This window comes from Ceratotherium simum, chromosome 6 (assembly GCF_057802395.1).
Source record: "Ceratotherium simum simum isolate JZ-2026a chromosome 6, ASM5780239v1, whole genome shotgun sequence".
Taxonomy (NCBI): Eukaryota; Metazoa; Chordata; class Mammalia; order Perissodactyla; family Rhinocerotidae; genus Ceratotherium; species Ceratotherium simum.
Window position 1 is genome coordinate 6,067,172 of NC_141905.1, and position 18,582 is coordinate 6,085,753.

An 18,582-nucleotide genomic window follows, 5' to 3' on the forward strand; every position below is an offset into this window, starting at 1 on the left:
CAACTGAATCTACTGCCCCATCTGGTACTGTTCCATATATTCTGGAACTTGCTGTCGTGTCACTTTCCCCCAACACATTTCAGTCTCCACCTAGAGGGCAAGTAGACACCACCAGCTCAGGAAGGGTTCACTGCACCCATGGTGCTAGGGCGCTTGTTTATCACTATCTGACTTGATGCTCAGAACCATGGAGAGGCAGAATCGGAAGCGGACAGGGAGTCCAGGTGAAAGTTATGCTCCAGATTTGGCAGCTAAGTCATTGGTGGAATCAGGTCTGGAATCCAGTTCTGCTGAGTACAGTTAGTATTCTGTCTTAAATTGCTATATTCTAGGGCTAAATTATTAAAAACAAAACCCTTATCAATGAAACTTTCCTTCATTAAAAAAATGCACTAAAAATTACTTCAGTATATCAGCTTTAAGCACTAGAACCTCTTCCCCAAGAATAGCCATTGATATTACTTAACAGAATGAAACAAAAAATTCAATAAAATTTGGGCAGCTCACAATACAGTGGAAAGAAATGTTATGTAGGTGGTTGTTTCAAGAATTTTAGAAACCCAACTGTAGTTTTATCATCTACTAAATGAAACACTATCAAATATAAAAACACAGAAAAGAAACATAAGCTTTGGAAAAGGTAGACTTTAATAACTGCTTTTATCACCAGGTTAAGTCATGCAGTTACAAAGTAGTTAGAAATTTCTGAAAGGATATTATTGTTTAAAAAAAAAGCTCATTCTTACATAAATAATATCTAGTACTTCATTGGGACACTACTTTTGAAAAGGCCCTTGCCAAATAACTCCCAAACAAAACACTCAACCCGAGGTTGTTTTCAGCCCACTGTTAATGAAGCTGTGAGCAGAACGCGAGGCCTCTGAAAGAGGACACAAAGTCAGGCCAAGTCGGGGCCATTGGCAACGCTCAGAGCTGCCAGCCAGACTCCAAACAGGGAGCCCAAGCAGTTTTTTTCTGGGACACTCTACTTGAATTATTGTTTAATTAGTCAACACAATACATCTTCAAAAGAGAAGAACAATTAACTAACATGATAAGGAGGTTACTGCATTCTTTGGACTATATGTCATAATTGTGGTTAGTAAATTCCGACAGTCTTAACAAAAATAGCCTCCATCACCTGCAGGTATGAAGATAACTTAATTCTCTATTGGCCTTTTTATTTTTGCTGGACAACAACACATGATTGATAAGCTATAAATGATACTGTTTTATGTTACAAAAATACTACCTTTTTTCATTTATTATGTTTATAGGCATTCACTGCTTGAGTCAGGGTTAGGCTTGTTAAGTGATCAAAGGCAATTTTATTACAGCAGCATGTACTTATTTTATTCTAAAAGAATAAAATGCATTAAGAGAAAGAGCTTTTATTTTGTCTGTAACCTGTAAAATTGAGTTATTTTGCTGATGTAAAATACCAATAATGCACTTGAGGACCATGCCACCTTCTGAAAATGCCACACACCTGCTTCTTAAATGCGTCAAAGTGACGGCATGTCTCAGACTGTCCAGAGCTGACACAGTAAGCCATCACCTGCTCTTGGACAAGAGATGCCTTCCTGGGGCCATAGCTCTGCCCGTGCTGGGAAGCAGCCACGGAGCAAGACACCGCGGCCAGATGGAGACTTGTACCGAAAGGCGAAAGACCCAAATGGCTCTCTGGCATAGGTCATTTCTGCTTTCACACTTTGTACATGATCCCCTAACTTTAATTTCTTTCTTCTTAAGGGGCTGATTTGGATTGACTTGTTGAGAATGGTGTCCATTATCTACTAACTCATGAGAGAAAGAGATTTCTGTGGTTACATGTAAACTTGTGATAGGTCTGCAGATGAAGAGGTGAAAAGGGTAGTGAAGAAGTCAGCTATAATCCATCTATGTGAAGGTCACACCAGCTTCATTGTACACCTTGAAGACTTTCTCGATGGCATTGACATAGGCAGCCGTTCTCAGGTCCAATCCCAGGTTATACTTCATGGCTGTGCGCATGATTTGCTGAAATGAAGGAGAAAATGCAGTGAAAACCACTCCAACTCAAGCAGCCAGACCGTGAACACACAAAGCACATGTGGGCCTGGTACAAGCTCCCTGTCACCATGTCAGTCCAGGACTTGGGGGGCAGCCAAAGAGAAACTGCTCAGGCAGCAGAATCACCTTTAGTCACGAAGGACTAACTCTCTGGAATTAACACAAAGCACTGACTAGGTGGCAGTAAGAAGCTGCTCTTTAGAATTTTAGATGTGAGCTGTCTCTGTGCCCTTTAGACATGCTGTTATCTGAAGTGAGGGCATCTGATATACTTTGTGATAATTTAAAAGAACTAAGTAGGGGGTGATGAAAATGTTCTAGAGTTAGTGGTGATGACGACAAAGCCTTGGGAATATACTTAAGGCTGCTAAACTGTACACTTTAAAAGGGTGAATTTACGCTCAATAAAAAAATTAACAACAAACACCACCATTAATAGCAGCTTATGCTATTTCAACTTAAAGCCAAGTGGATAGAATCTAAGCTCAAGAAAAAATTAGGAAAACTAGACTCAAATGTGTTTAAGGCCTTGAAATAAGGATTAAGTGGTCAAAAAACCTTTTACTTACACCAAATTCTGCAGTAAGGCAGTTCCTAGTAGCTGTACTAGAGTGGGGCACTGAGCTGTAATCCAGTTTGGCTGAGTACCTGATATTTAGCTAACTGCCAAATATCACTCCTTCCTAACTTGCCATTGTTACTCATTTCCAAAAGCCTAGTAAACATACTGAAGACCCTAATAACACTGCTCATCATTTAAGATGGAAAAAGCAAGCGTTTTTGCTATACACAACTGAGGAACATGTACACAGACTGCTCTTTCCTTTCACCACACACAGTCTCGCAGCTGAGACATCACAGCTGAGCTGTTCTTCACGGAACGAGTGGAAGCATAAACAGCATCTGCACACATACCCTGGCAGAGCGCTCCATGGTGTACGCTAAGCCCGAGTGCACGATGTCTTTCTCGGATGCACCCTATTAGGAGAGAGAAATTAAGTTTAACAGGACCACCCAAAGACACACCTCATCTGTGAGAGCACAAAGGATTCTTTTTTTTTTCTTTTTGTGAGGAAGATCAGCCCTGAGCTAACAGCCATGCTAATCCTCCTCTTTTTGCTGAGGAAGACTGGCTCTGAGCTAACATCTATTGCCAATCCTCCTCCTTTTTTTCCCCCAAAGCCCCAGTAGATAGTTGTATGTCATAGTTGCACATCCTTCTAGTTGCTGTATGTGGGACGCGGCCTCAGCATGGCTGGAGAAGCCGTGCGTCGGTGCGTGCCCGGGATCCGAACCTGGGGCCGCCAGTTAGCAGAGTGCGAGCACTTAACCGCTAAGCCACGGGGCTGGCCCACAAAGGATTCTTACGTCAATATACGGACAGGCAGAACAGAACTGTTTTGTCTTTCAGTAAAGACATACTTAATTTTCGTATAGCATCTTGATACCTATTTAAGTAGTTGCGTTCTAAGCACAACTTAGTTTTCATTATATTTGACAGCAAACAAATACTCACGAAATGAGATCACAGTAAAACAATGAACACAGAAAAGTACAGACCAAGAAACATGAGGGCAAGTAGGGAGATCAGCATCGCCCACCCATCTGAGATGCAGACGTATCACAGCAACATGTTACACTGTTCATGTCATGGTGCATTCGCCTCTGTTCCCCAGCTGAACAGGGACACCACACAGGTCACAGAAAGGAATCCGGTCACCCCTGACAGCAGCTCTGGGGTAGGATCCTGACTGTATATTCAGCAGTGCCACCAACTTTTAAAGCTGGATGGATCTTAGCAGCTCTTTGATTAACCCTCCAATTCTACTGATGAGGAAACTGATGACTAGAAGTTGGCAAGGTTACAGATAGCCATTTTTAGAGCTGGGATATAACCCAGGGCCTTCGACCACCAACTCAGCTTATCTCCTTCCAATGCCAATTATCTCTATAAGTCAATTTGTTTCAACAGATCTCTCTGCCTAATTTGTTTTTTGGAATGCTTTCAAAAATTTTAGGACAATTAACTATCACCATTACTCCTAATATGACATATATAGCTATCAAACACATATCCTTAGATGCTATATAAAAACCTAAAGTGGGTCATTAACAAAAGTTATCTATGCTGAACTTCATCCAATTAATAGTCTATAGGCATACCTTGGAGAAAACTGCAGGTTTGGTTCCAAAGCACTGCAATAAAGTGAGTCACAAGAACTTTTTGGATTCCCAGTGCATGCAAAAGTTATGTTTACACTATACTGTAGTCTATGAAATGTGCCATAGCATTACGTCTAAAAGAACAATGTGCATACCTTAAGTAAAAAACTTTATTGCTAAAAAAATGCTCACTATCACTTCAGTTGAGTCGCAATCTTTTTGCTGGTGGAGGGTCCTGCCTCGATGTGGGTGGCTGCTGACTGATCAGGGTGGTGGTTGCTAAAAGCATTTCTTAAAATAAGACAATAATGTGGTTTGCCACATTGACTGACTCTCCCTTTCATAAATGCTTTCTCTGTAGCATGTGATGCTGTTTGATGGCGTTTTACCCACAAAACTGCTTTCGAAATTGGAGCTAATCCTCTCAAACCCTGCCACTGCTTTATCAATTAATTTTATGTCATATTCTAAATCCTTTGTTGTCATTTCAACAATCTTCACAGCATTTTCATCAGGAATAGATCCCATTTCAAGAAACCACTTTCTTGTTCATCCATTAGGAAAAACTTCCCACTTGTTGAAGTTTTATCATGAGATTGCAGGAATTCAGTCACATCTTCAGGCTCCACTTCTAATTCTAGTTCTCTTGCTCTTTCCACCACATCGGCAGTTACTTCCTCCACACAAGTCTTGAACCCCCCAAAATCATCCGTGAGGGTTGGAATCAACTTTTTCCAAACTCCTGCTAATGTTGATATTTTGACCTCTTCCCATGAGTCACAAACGTTCTTAATGGCATCTAGAATGATGAATCCTTTCCATAACGTTTTAAATTTACTTTTTCTGGATCCATCAGAGGAATCACTATCTATAACAGTTATACCTCACAAAATGTATTTCGTAAATAATAAGACTTGAAAGTCAAAATTGCTCCTTGATCCAGGGGCTGCAGAATGGATGTCATGTTAGCAGGCATGAAAACATTAATCTCAGTGTACATCTCCATCAGAGCGCTTGGGTGAACCAGGTATGTTGTCAACGAGCAGTAATATTTTGAATGGAATCTTTTTTTCTGAGCAGTAGGTCTCAACAGTGGGCTTCAAATATTCAGTAAACCAAGTTATAAACAGTAAACCATGGGGGCCGGCCCCGTGGCTTAGCAGTTAAGCGCACGTGCTCCGCTACTGGCAGCCTGGGTTCAGATCCCAGGCGTGCACCAACGCACCGCTTCTCCGGCCATGCTGAGGCGGCGTCCCACATACAGCAACTAGAAGGATGTGCAACTACGACATACAACGATCTACTGGGGCTTTGCCGGGGGTGGGGAAGGAGGAGGATTGGCAATAGATGTTAGCTCAGAGCCGGTCTTCCTCAGCAAAAAGAGAGGAGGATTAGCACGGATGTTAGCTCAGGGCTGATCTTCCTCACAAGAAAAAAAACCAAAAAAAAAAAAAAACACAGTAAACCATGTTATAAACAGATGTGCTATCATTTAGGCTTTGTTGCTCCATTTAAAGAGCACAGGCAGAACAGGTTTAGTAATTCTTAAGTGCCTAGGATTTTCAGAATGGTAAATGAGCATTGGCTTCAACTGAAAGTCACCAGCGGCATTAGCCCCTAACACGAGAGTCAGCACGTCCTTTGAAGCCAGCCATTGACTTCTCTCTAGCTGTGAAAGTCCTAGATGGCATCTTCTTCCAATAGAAGGCCTTCATTAATTATCTGAGCTATTATCTTCTGGAGAACTTGCTGCAGCTTCTATATCAGCACTTACTGTTTCCCCTTGCACTTTTATGTTATGGAGATGGCTTCTTTCCTTAAATCTCATGAACCAACCTCTCCTAGCTTCCAGCTTTTCTTCTGCAGCTTCCTCACCTCTCTCAGCCTTCACAGAATTAGAGAACATTAGGGCCTTGCTCTGGATTAGGCTTTGGCTTAAGGGAATGTGTGGCTGGTTTGATCTTCTAGTCAGACCACTAAACTTTCTCCACATCAGCAATAAGGCTGTTTTGCTTTCTTATCATTCGTGTGTTTATCAGAGTAGCACTTTTAATTTCCTTCAAAAACTTTTCCTTTGCATTCACAACTGGCTACCTGTTTGGCACAAGAGGCCTAGTTTTTGGCCTATCTTGGCTTCCAACATGCCTCGCTCACTAAGCTGAATCATTTTAGCTTTTGATTTAAAGTGAGAGACAGGTGACTCTTCCTTTCACCTGAACACTTAGAGGCCATTGTAGGGTTATTAATTGGCCTAATTCCACTGTTGTTGCGTCTCAGGGAATAAGGGGCCTGAAGAGTGGGAGAGAGACTGGGGAATGGCCGCTTGGCAGAGCAGTCAGAACACACACCACATTTATTGATTAAGTTTCCCATCTTAGGGCATGGTTCGTGGGGCCCCAAAACAATTACAATAGTAACATCAAAGATCACTGATCATGAAATCAAACATAATAATAATGAAAAAGTTTGAAATATTGCGAGAATTACCAAAATGTGACAGAGACATGAAGTGAGTAAATGCTCTTGGAAAAATGGCACTGATAGACTTGCTCAATGCAGGGTTGCCACAAACTTTTAATTTGTGAAAAATGCAATATCTGTGAAGAACAATAAAGTGAAGTGCAATAAAACAAGGTGTGCCTGTATTCACTTAAGAAGGTATATTTCTACAACATTTGTATCAATTAAGAAACATTTGGGGGGGGGGGCCGGCCTGGTGGCGCAGCGGTTAAGTGTGCGTGCTCCGCTTCGGCAGCCCGGGGTTCGCAGGTTCGGATCCTGGGCGCGCACCGATGCACTGCTCATCAAGTCATGCTGTGGCGGCGTCCCATATAAAGTAGAGGAAGATGGGCATGGATGTTAGCCCAGGGCCAATCTTCCTTAGCAAAAAGAGGAGGATTGGCATCAGATGTTAGCTCAGGGCTGATCTTTCTCACCAAAAAACCAAAAACATTTGGGTTCAACTTTTTTTTTTTTTTGTGAGGAAGATCAGCCCTGAGCTAACATCCTTGCTAATCCTCCTCTTTTTGCTGAGGAAGACCGACTCTGAGCTAACACCTATTGCCAATCCTCCTCCATTTTTTTTCCCCCGAAGCCCCAGTAGGTAGTTGTATGTCACAGCTGCACATCCTTCTAGTTGCTGTATGTGGGACGCGGCCTCAGCATGGCCGGGCAAGCAGTGCGTCAGCGCGTGCCAGGGATCCGAACCCGGGCCGCCAGCAGCGGAGCGCGCGTACTTAACCGCTAAGCCACGGGGCCGGCCCCTGGGTTCAACTTTTAGTTCTACCAAGTTAGGAAGAGGAAAAAAACTTTCTTTACAGATGGAACACTGCTGTTTCTTTCACTTTCATTCATTAGCAAACATTTATTGAGTACCTACTATGTGCTAATCTCTCTTCTAGGCACTGGGGACACAGCAGGAAGCAAAATAACAAAAATGCTCTGTTCTCATGGAGTTTATATCCTAGTGGGAAGAGATAGCACATACATGGACTTAAAACCATGAGGCTGAGTAAGATCACCAAAGGTTTGAATTCAGGGACCGAGGCCTTCCAATGTTAAGAGGGTGGAGAGATGACAAGGATCAGCAAAAGACAATGAGAAGGAATGGCTGGTGAAGTAGGAAGAAAACCAGGGGAATGTGGTGTCCTGGAAGCTAACAAGAATACTTCAAGGGGGAGTGATCACTTGTGACAACAGCTGCTGACAGGTGAAGTAAGAAGAAGACTGAAAAATGACCACTGGATTTGGTAATGCTGATGTCACTGGTCACCTCAACAAGAACAGTTTTGGTGGAGTGACAGGCATTAGAGTAGGTCTGAGTATAGGAGAATCAGAGACAGTATACACAACCCTGTGGGAGGTTTGCTATAAGGGAAATACAAACAGCAAAACCTGGAAGGGCAAGTGGGATTAAGATTTACATGCTTTCAAGACAGCCTTTGGTACACTGATAGGAATGACTGAATGGAGGGAAAACTGATTATGCAGGAGGGAGAGGGGCAGATCTGCCTGAGCAGGGCATTTGAGAGGTTGAAAACAGGCCATCCAAGGCCCAGAACAAGAGCCGGGCTTAGACAGAAGCACAAAGAGCTGCTCTATAGCAAGAGGAGAGATGACACAAGACAGACAGGAGGTGGGGAGACGTAGATGTTCTTTGTGAATAGATACCAGGTCATGAGCTGGAGTGCAGGGGAGAGAGAAGAGAAGAAAATGCGATATAATCAATCAGGAAAATGAGAAAATTAACGAACAGGGAAAAGCAGTACAATTGCTGGGCAGCTTTGGGAGCCTACCTGAGGTTGTCGGTCAGGGTGTGAACAGTCGGCAGGGCCTCCAGCTAGAGGGGTACAGGGGTACAGAGGGGCAGAGACCTGGGTTTCAGCAGGGTTCAGGTGTTAACGAGGGGGTAAGGCGAAACGCAACAAGACCAGGGAGTGACTGCGGTGACAGAGCAGGGGATTTAAGTCAGATAAGGAGAGAACTGAGGACGTTACGGGTGAGGAGGGACAGTGAGGAGATGGCAGGATCAACGATGTCGGTCCTGGTAGGGCCAGAGCATGGCTGGGGAGGGGCACTAGACAGAAGGAGCTGTAAAAAACTAGTTTTGAACTGACACTTATTACAAGACTCCTGCAATAAGTCAGTCAATAAGAGGTGAGAAATAGCACTCAAGTCTAAAATTAGAAGCACTGAAAGCATCTGAAAACCGGGAGACCAATACACTGGGTAAAGATTATCTAAAAAAAGATAAAAAGAAAGTCATCAGAGCTGTCTTCCTAACTATCTGGCTGTCCTCTTTCTGCACTCCCTCCCTCGGTTTCAATCTATGTGCCAGGCATGTGCTGGGACTTGGGGCGACCAGGAGAAGCAGGAAGCCCATCTAAGAGCGGCAGCAGTAGCCAGTCCTGCCATGCACTGTGAGGCACTTGTGATGGAAGGATGTACGACATTCTGGCACACAGAGGGGACTTTCAGGGAAGCCACAGAGGTGCAGTGATACTTAAGCAGGGAGTGGGTCAGGGCGTTCCACACAGAGGGACCAGAACTAACGGAGACATGGCTCTGTGAAAGGGGAGGGTTCATTTAGGGGACCAGTTAGTAGCCAGAGTGGCAAAAGCATCCTTTCTTCTTCAAAACAAAATCCTTAACTTTTTCCCATGTTGCAATACAGTCAAACTATTTTCTATGACACAATATTTCCTAAGAAGATATACCATAACTTAGCCATTTCCCTGCCATATATATGACTGTTAAATCAAACATAATTGACTGCAAACACAGTTCCAATGACATCATCACACACGGATCATTCTTCTCCTTTAGAAGTATTTTCTTAGGATAAATTCCCAGAGGTCCGGGACATTACTACAGTGTCAAAGGGCAAGAACACCTTAAAACTCTTCAAATTTTCCAAAGAGCTGCACCAATCTGCACTGTCATCAGAATCAAGGCACAACTGTCTCACCACAGACACAGGTAGTGTTAAGATCCATTAATTGTTTAAGAAACCTTCTTTTCATTCGTATTTCTTTACCAGGAGGTTAAACCTTCTTTCCTAGGCCTATTTTCTGTAACTTTGTTCTTCATGTCTTCTGCTGTTTACTGATGAAGAAGCTCCCTTCGTGATGTGTATGCACTATCAATACATCCTGTCAGTGGCTAATTAACATAAATTACCTTTTCTAATCTGTTTTCTTTAACTCATTCAAATCCCTATAGCGATTTCAATTTTTCATGTAGTTCAACCTAACATTTACTTTTCAATTCTTTCTGTTTCTCTGAAGCTTAACAGAGTTAAAATACATACTTCTTCACAATTATGTTTGAATCACTTGTTGAGTCATCTGTATTATGAAAGCACCCAAAGCAGAAGAACCATTGATTATTTATTTTAAACTAGGATTCGTACTCCACTTTTAGAACATAATGACACAGGAAGGTACAAAGAACACACCAGTCATATACAATTACTGTCACGTTGATTACACCCTCAACTCCAGTCAATCCACCTGGCCCGAGCCTACAGAAGAGAGCAGGTCATGTGTGTAAGACGCAACCCAGTCACACGCACACTCACCGATATCCTGTCTTGGAACTCTGCTGTGGGCACAATGGGAATAGTTCCACCGTGCTTTCCAAATTTTCTTTCCAAACTCTCTTGAACAGACACTATAAAAAGCCAAGAGATGAAGATATTGCTAGTAGAAAAAAAAATGAGGTAGAACCAAAAGTAGTCCCAAACTATATCCAAAATCTGAAACTAATACCTAGTTTTAGGAACCTTCAACACTAATGTCATAAAAGGGTTAATCATCTAAAACTCAGTGAAAAAGGAATAAAGCACTTTGCCAAATTCCTATATAAATGTGAATTTAGGTCACTGCTCTGTTTCCATAACACTCATTACCAGGGTTTTTCCTTGGCTCTTTTAAAAAGAAAAAGCTGAGGGAAAACCAAACGGAAATAGGGGGAACACTTCACCCAGATTCGCAGAGTGGGCTGAGTAAAGGAGCACAGCTGGAGGTCTTGCTCTCATTCCAGCTTGATGAAAATTCTACTGCTAACTCTGGAGCCTACTCTGGTCAAAGAAAAACAGTATTCTCATCAGAAGACTCAAAAGATTCTTGACACTAGATAAGCCTTTGCTGAGAGCAACCAGAGACAGAAATGGATGAGTATCAACAGGAAGTCCTGGTTTAAAACGATACTCTTTGTATCACTAACTTGTAGATTATGTTCTGGGAACACTACATCACAGAATCAACATTTGAATATAAATATATTCGAGAGAGTTAATATACTAAATACCCATAAATAAATTATATATATTTGGTCTAAGTCTCATGAGACAAAATAATATAGTTTTCTATTCAGAGATTAAATTCTCTAGGACAACAAAAAGGAAATTAGTCCTCTTAAAGTATAAGTTTTTTCCCGCCTTTTAGCTTGCCCAAAAGATTATTTTTGGAGAAGATCATGAGAACTTACTGAGCAAGTGGTAGTTAGAATCCCTTTCATATTTGAAGGTCAATCGGCCATAGCTGACATGATTTAGATTCTTCAGCCACTCAAAGTAAGATACTGTCACTCCTCCAGCATTCAAGTAGAGATCCTAGAGACGTGACAGGAAAATACCAAAGAAATGAGAAGACAATGGTTTTAATAACAGCTTACAATGAACATAAGAGCTCAAGTGTAATATCAAAGCAGATTAAGCTTCATACTTCCCAAATATATCTTAGATAGTATCAGGAATTTCACACTTAAATTTCACAAACCCCCTTCCCAATCCGTCTCAGGGTTTTCCCATTTGGGAAGAAAAATAATTCTTTGGTTTATTAATCAATAAGCACTTGATCAACTTTAGGTAAGAGTCTCTTCTCCACCAAAAAAGTTCTCAGACAGAATTGCTTGCCCACTAACCACTGGATTGGATTGTCCATGTCACGTCTCACCAAAAGATTACCATTCTGTCTAATAAACTACCTGAGGGCAGTTTATTTCAGTTAAACTGAATTTCTTAAGTGTTTTCAGCAAAGAGGGTTCTTCAAAATGCATCAAAAGTCCACACTAACTTCCAATTCCCAATAACATTTTTTTAAAAAATAATTTTATTTTATTTATTTTTCCCCCAAAGCCCCAGTAGATAGCTGTATGTCATAGCTGCACATCCTTCTAGCTGCTGTACGTGGGACGCGGCCTCAGCATGGCTGGAGAGGTGGTGTGTTGGTGCGCGCCCGGGATCCGAACCTGGGCCGCCAGCAGCAGAGCGCGCGCACTTAACCACTAAGCCACGGGGCCGGACCCCCAATAACCTTTTGGTAGAGACCCCATGCTTATCCAATGAAAAACCTAAGCTACTTGTTCTTCATATTAGCTTTCTGAGTAAAGCAGCAAGGGACACTTGAAATGCATTAGGTCAGGAATCACAGAAAATCTTAGAGTTTAAGTTAGAATAGTATTTCAGGTCAAAGTGAAAACTGACAGGCTTATTATACTAATCACACTTCTGCTATACTTTCTCAAAAGCAAAATAAAAACGAAGAACTCACCACAGCTTGAGATACTAACGATCCCCCTCTCTCGCCTCAATTTCTTGCAAAAGACAATTAGGATTCCAAGCACATATAAAACCTGGCATACAGAGATGACTTACTGGAATAACCATAATGTTTCTCTCCAGGAAAATCTTATCAGCTTCTGGAGTTGTTGGTCCATTGGCACCTTCAGCAATGATCTGCAAGAGAGTCAGGAACATAGAGAAATGCCAATAACACTATGAAATCCCCTCCACTGAGTGCAAGAGATGTGCATATATGGGCAGGGGGCTGTGGGGAGAAGCACAATTCCAGTTTAAATTAAATTAATAAGAGTTATTTTGTTCTATAAAGTGTATAGAACTGTTCTTCACCTTTCTATTTCCCTAACTACTTTTGGAAGTTTGGTTTAAAAGGAAACCCATGCTGATGGTTGCACAACTCTGTGAATATACTAAAAGCCATTAAATTGTAAAACTGGGTGAATTGTATGGTATGTGAATTATATCCCAATAAAGCTGTTAAAAAAAAAAAAAGAGGAAACCCAATTAGACCTTTTCTGTTGCCCTCAATGTCGTTCCACACTGGTGAGGCTGAACCCAGGCTCCATCGTACTCTCACCTTGGCTTTGACTCTGGGTGCATTGGACTTGGTCAGCTGCTTCTCGCTGGCAGCAGGAATCAGTATGTCACAGTCGGCCTCCAAGATGCTCCCTTCATAGGGCTTTGCCTTGGGGAAGCCCAGGATTGATCCATGTTGCTGTAATTGATTGAAAATCAGAATTAATGGATGCACCAGAGTTTAAATATTTATGTTTAGTGTCTATGATATGAAGACTCATTTATTAAGAGTTCTTTGAGTTTAAAAAAATAAGCAATGGAAATAGATTTCAATAAGACTTATTTCAACTTTACAATATTCAGAGTAGTCAGACTGTTCAGGTATTAGATTAACATACCAATTTGAAGTCTTCCAGTTCTTTTGGGTCAATACCATCTGGATTCCATATGCTCCCATCAGATTCACCAACAGCAATACATTTAGCACCAAAACGATGTAAATACCTCATAGAATGCAGGCCCACATTACCAAATCCCTGTGAAGAACAATTACACACAACACAAAAATCAAAGGCCTAGTACAGATGGTTAAGAGTCATAATCCGACCAATACACATTCTGTTAGTTTAGAAGCAATTCTGAAAATCCTTTCACCTAAAGAAACAAATGTACTAAATGGCTTCTCTTTGACAATAAATTTCTATGTTTCAGAATGTGGAACCCAACCCTTTGTTATCTATGAAAATGAGTCATGAATAAGTTTAGTTAGGTGCAGCCTTGTTGGCTTATAATAAAACTGCAGTGGTGTCAACCACACTACCCAGATCCTCAGTCCCTGATGACCAGATAGCCTACAGTCGTAAAAAGGTAAGTTACTAATTAGGAGGAATATGACTTCTATTTTAAAGTAGCATTCAACTTAATTTAGATTTCTCTAAGTAAAATAATTGAATACCAAGCAAATTCTTCCTGAAATCTGGATCATTGTGCAAACCTTTCCGTATAACTCATGATAGTTTGAGACTTCCCCTTCTGGATATAATTTCCACTTAAATATTGACCAAAAGAAGTTGGTCTAGTTCCGTATGTATGTATCTGAGAGATACTTAAATTGGTTCTAGTCACATGAATCATACTAAGGTTCAAAAAACAAAGGATGCGTTACTCCAAAAACATCCATTCTAAAACTTAAGAGATTCAAAAGAATCAGATTTTAAAAACTGCAAATCTAAAAACATTAAAAAATTTACTTTATATGTATCAGTTATTCTTTAAGAAAGCAAACATTTTTACCTGAACAACAAATGTTTTATCTCCAAACCCTGGTGTCATTCCTAAAATACTCATGTAAGAAGCTTCGTTGATGAAGTTCTCAATCCCATGGAAGAGTCCCCGGCCAGTAGCAGAGATCCGTCCATGGATTCCGCCCTGACTGATGGGCTTACCAGTAACACAGGCATGGGCATTAATATCCTGCAAAAAAAGGGTCAAAACTTAAAAGATGAAACATCAATGTCAATTTCTATGATGAACCAATATGATGAAGGATTAAAGTTGAAACACATTCTCATTTAACTCATGCTCATTAGGAGTGTGTGTGTTTAAGGTATACTTTCACCAACAGAGATAAGCCTCACTTTTTCGCATTTCTGTTCCTAGAAAATATATAATAAAGTAGACTGTATTTTTCAATGAGAGAAACAGTTTTTAGGCATTTAACATCAAGTAAATACAAACAACAATATCACAAAAGTAGAGATAGTTCAGCTTAAAACTATTATTCCTTCAACAAATATTTAAGCCCTGCTAAGTCAGGGTATACATCCCACCCGAAAATGTCTTAAAATCTGCCGTAAGACTTGAGTATGTCACCCAAACAGAGCCTAAGATAGGAAAAGGCATTATGGTGCTCTTGGATGGGAAGACTCAATGCAGTAAAGATATTCTTCCATCAAACTAATCTAGAAATTCAATAAAATGCCACTTCTAAAAAAGAACTTTAAAAGATAACACTCAAGTTCACCTAAAAGAGAGGATTAACAAAAGTATTCAAGAATTAAAAAACAAAAAAAGACAACAAAGTTAACTAAGGGGTTTGCAGGGCAATTTGGAATACCTATCAAAATAAAAATAACCAATTAACCCAGAAATTCTACGTATAGGAATTCAACTTTTGGTATATTTAGTGTGGTATCATTTGAGTTAAAAAAAATAAAAAGGGTAACTGAGGGTGAGACACAGAGGCCCATGCCTACGTGTGAGCAGAGTGCCCCTGGCAGCAGGGTCAGCTCTGAGAAGTGGTGCGGGAGGGGACCAGTGCTCACCACCCATCTTTCGTACTCTTTGAATCGATGATGTGTATGTATTCTTGTTCAGAAACAAGTATAATTAGAGGAAGAGAGGGCTTCCCTTCCAATGCATCGAACATACTATAAACTGTAGCAACCAGAACAGTACGGAATAGACAAATCCATCAGTGGGACAGGAGAAACCAGAGACAGTCCCATTATATACAAGAACTCAATGTAAAATGAAGGAAGCATTTTAAATCAGTGGCTAAAGTACGCACTATTTAATAAGCTTGTTGATGCAATTTGCTACCCATGTGAAACAAGATAAAGTGCCTTACCTCACACCATCTCCCCTACCCCGCAGTCTAAGTTCTAGCTGGGTAAGCTCAAGAGTGGCCTGGTCTTTATCCGTATTGTTTAAATATTTTTCCAGAGAGAACTCAGAATCGTATCAGTTGTATAATTATCAACAAAAAGAATAAAAGTAAACAAAAAAAAAGTCTAGCAAAGTGATTTTTGGAATTAGTAGTTTTCCCACATGAATAATTAACACGTATGAATACAGAATTGCCAACCTAGTGCCAAAAGCTTTCAAATAGTGCAAATGCAAATGCTGGAGCTGACAGCGTCAATCCTGCGTGAGGTCAGGCATGGTGCCCACTGCCCAGCTCCCTGGCATACCTAATCGTCCCAGAGGCCGAGGTGGGTGGGGAGGATGACACTCTCCCTCCAACGCCAGCACTTCTGGGCAGGCCTAGACAAGAGGAGCTGTGTGGTTCAGGTTCCTGTCTGGAAATAAGTAACCTTAAAACCTGTGGTTTCCTTACCTCAGGCCCTGATTTGGCATTTCCTATCACTTTAAGAAGGAGTCTTCTATCGGGACAGTTCAAGGGTCAGCTGGCAGTGTCTCACAAAATTTTCTTCTGCTGTCACCATTGGGAATGAGCTATGAGTAACAATATATTGCCTACTACTCTGCACTACTCAGTCTAGTGTCTTGCTTAAAAATAACAAGAGACCACAGTCAGAGTTCTTTGAACATAAAAAGGTGACATGGAAAAGCAACCTTTTTGGGAATGGCAGTCAAGACAAAAATTCTTTGAACCGTCTCATACTGTTCCTGTTTTATTTCAGGGGATTTGTGCAACTGACCTGACGTAATATTTATAAATATTTATTTTTGTGCTTACTAAGGGCTGGGTACTGTTCTAAGTGCATTACATTGTTATTCATTTAATCCTCATGACTATCTCATGAAGTAGGTACTTATTATCATTGTCATTTTACACATGAGGAAACTGAGGCAGAAAGTTCAAGGCCCTGGCCACAGGTCACAGAGCTGGTGCATGAAGGAGCCAGTTCTAGAATCTAGGCTGTCTGCCATGCTCCCAGCTACAGACGCATCACCTTTGGAAAGGAGACTGATCTCTAAATTCTTCCGTTGGAGGCTGCAGCCCCCCTCCTCCCTCTCAGACGAAGAAATACTCCTCCTCTTTCTTCTCCAAGGCTCATCTTTCCACTAAGGCCCTTAAAAGGAAGCTTCACTAGGTCTTTACTTCCTTGGAAGACTTTGCTACATCACTATCCCCATCTCTCTTGCATCATCCATGTCTCACATCGAAGAATCTGTGGCATACAGTCAATGGACATGCCAAACAACAACAGAAACCTTTTTGTTTGGACAACAGCCTCCTTTCAAGTTGTCTTCTCTCTGCCTCTCTCCAGTGCCATTTTTCTTAGGTGGAGGCTACTCTTCATGCCCTACTTCCCTCTCTCGACACCCCCTTGCAGTGGCTCCAATCTCACCACTCCACAGACAACCCAGTTGCTGAATTGGTCTCTTTTCAGAAACCCCTCCCTCAAGACCCACAACATGGAGCCTTCAGTGCTTCTCATTCTTTTATAACTGACTGCTTTTGTCCCCCGAAATCTTCAATCTGTCCATTTGTCTCCAACTCTAGGGCAGCCCAATATCACCTCTTTTCTGGGCTCCTGAACAGTCTCCTGTCCTCAATAATCCCATTCTTCCTTCCACACAGAAGCTTGAAATGAACACTTAGCTGTGTCACATGCCTGCTTACAATTAAATTAGCACTTCACTGGCTTCCCAGTTTTCAGGACAAAGACCAAAGTCCTTGCTGTCACTCACAGGGCGATGATCTGGTCTGACCCTCCTCTACTGGCCTCTCTTATGCCCTATTCCCTCGCTCTCTACTCTGGCTACCATAATCTTCCCTCAGTGTCTCAAGTTCACCTCTTTTGCATTTCAGGACTCTTACCCACGTGCTTCCTTCTGCCTCCAACACTTGACCCCCACCCCTTCCCCTAGTTGATGTTTACTCATCTTTCAGAGCGCAGACCAGAGGGTTACATCTTCAAGGAGGCCTCTTCTGATCTTACCTCCAAAGACTTGCTCAGGTCCCCAATATTCTTCTTCATAGCATTGAAACCTCCCCTTTTAGCATTTATCTCAATTGTACTAAATACTTTGCTTGCACTCAGCCTTTCATGTAGTAGGTATTCCATATATATATTTTAAATGAATATCTTTTTCAACTTCCCTTTTTTCCCTACCCCTTATATGTTTCTGTTTTTTTAAGGTTCCAACCCTTTGAAGAACAGAGAGTTAGTTTTTCTTCTTGTTTTCTGTATTAGTGGCACTACCTCTGCTCAGTCTCCCACATTCAAGTCCTTCTGGTTCTCTCCAACTCAACCTCATCTTTTTCTTTGATACCACACATCCAATCCAGTCCTGCTGAGTCTGTCTCTGTCATGGGCCAATGCTTCTCCCCAGCCCTTATGGCTCCTGGGCTATGAAGACAGGCACTGACACACGTGGAGATTATCTCTCTGCTCCAGCACCATCTACACCTCTGTCAGCCCACGTTCCCCTAAGGAAGGATCAGCTTCAAAGGCTCCCCTCTGACCAGTAAGTAAAACAAAACCACCAGGGCTTGGTGGTATTTTTGTCCTAGTTCACTTACCTCCTCACTTATCTATTACTTTTCTAAGTATGCCTTACCTCAGACAATCTGAGCTCTACTGCCTCTCCTCCTATCCCCCAAATCTCCCTATGTTCAAATTCTACCCATTTTCAAGATCTAGCCCAAATACCTCTTCCAGGAAGGCTTCTTCCAGAAAGCGTAACTCTCTACCCTTGTATTACACTACCTCCACACCTTATCTGCTTATGTGTCTTAATTTCTCCTTAAATGAAAGCTCTCTGAGGGAAAAGTCAGAATTGAATGCTTCTTTATTTCCCTTTTAGTGTCTCAGCCCAGTGTGCTGCCCTGGTAGGTGACCCCTCTTTGAGAGTCCTATCTCAGCATCTAGGATAGGGTGGCATATAAGTAAAAGCTCAATCCATGTTTACTACATTCACGATTCAAGAATAGAGACAGAAGTAACATAACATGCAAATCAAGATATGAGTAAAGGGGAGGAGAAAAGTGAATTCTCCACTTCCACATATAATCA

The 18,582-nt window shown here is 41.5% G+C and overlaps 1 protein-coding gene across 1 annotated transcript in view; it reads right to left on the reverse strand.

Annotated features, from left to right (window-relative positions):
- Window positions 1-629: 629 nt before the first annotated feature.
- The window catches only part of GLUD1 (glutamate dehydrogenase 1), a 40,914-nt gene continuing 22,961 nt past the window's right edge, over window positions 630-18,582 (reverse strand). The window contains exons 6-13 of the mRNA XM_004432464.3: window positions 14,108-14,287; window positions 13,213-13,350; window positions 12,876-13,013; window positions 12,374-12,454; window positions 11,206-11,329; window positions 10,295-10,386; window positions 2,968-3,030; window positions 630-2,019 (exon numbers count right to left, since the gene is read on the reverse strand). Of these exons, the coding sequence (XP_004432521.1) occupies window positions 1,900-2,019; window positions 2,968-3,030; window positions 10,295-10,386; window positions 11,206-11,329; window positions 12,374-12,454; window positions 12,876-13,013; window positions 13,213-13,350; window positions 14,108-14,287 (936 nt within the window). The 3' untranslated portion in view covers window positions 630-1,899. The remainder of the gene's footprint in view (window positions 2,020-2,967; window positions 3,031-10,294; window positions 10,387-11,205; window positions 11,330-12,373; window positions 12,455-12,875; window positions 13,014-13,212; window positions 13,351-14,107; window positions 14,288-18,582) is intronic.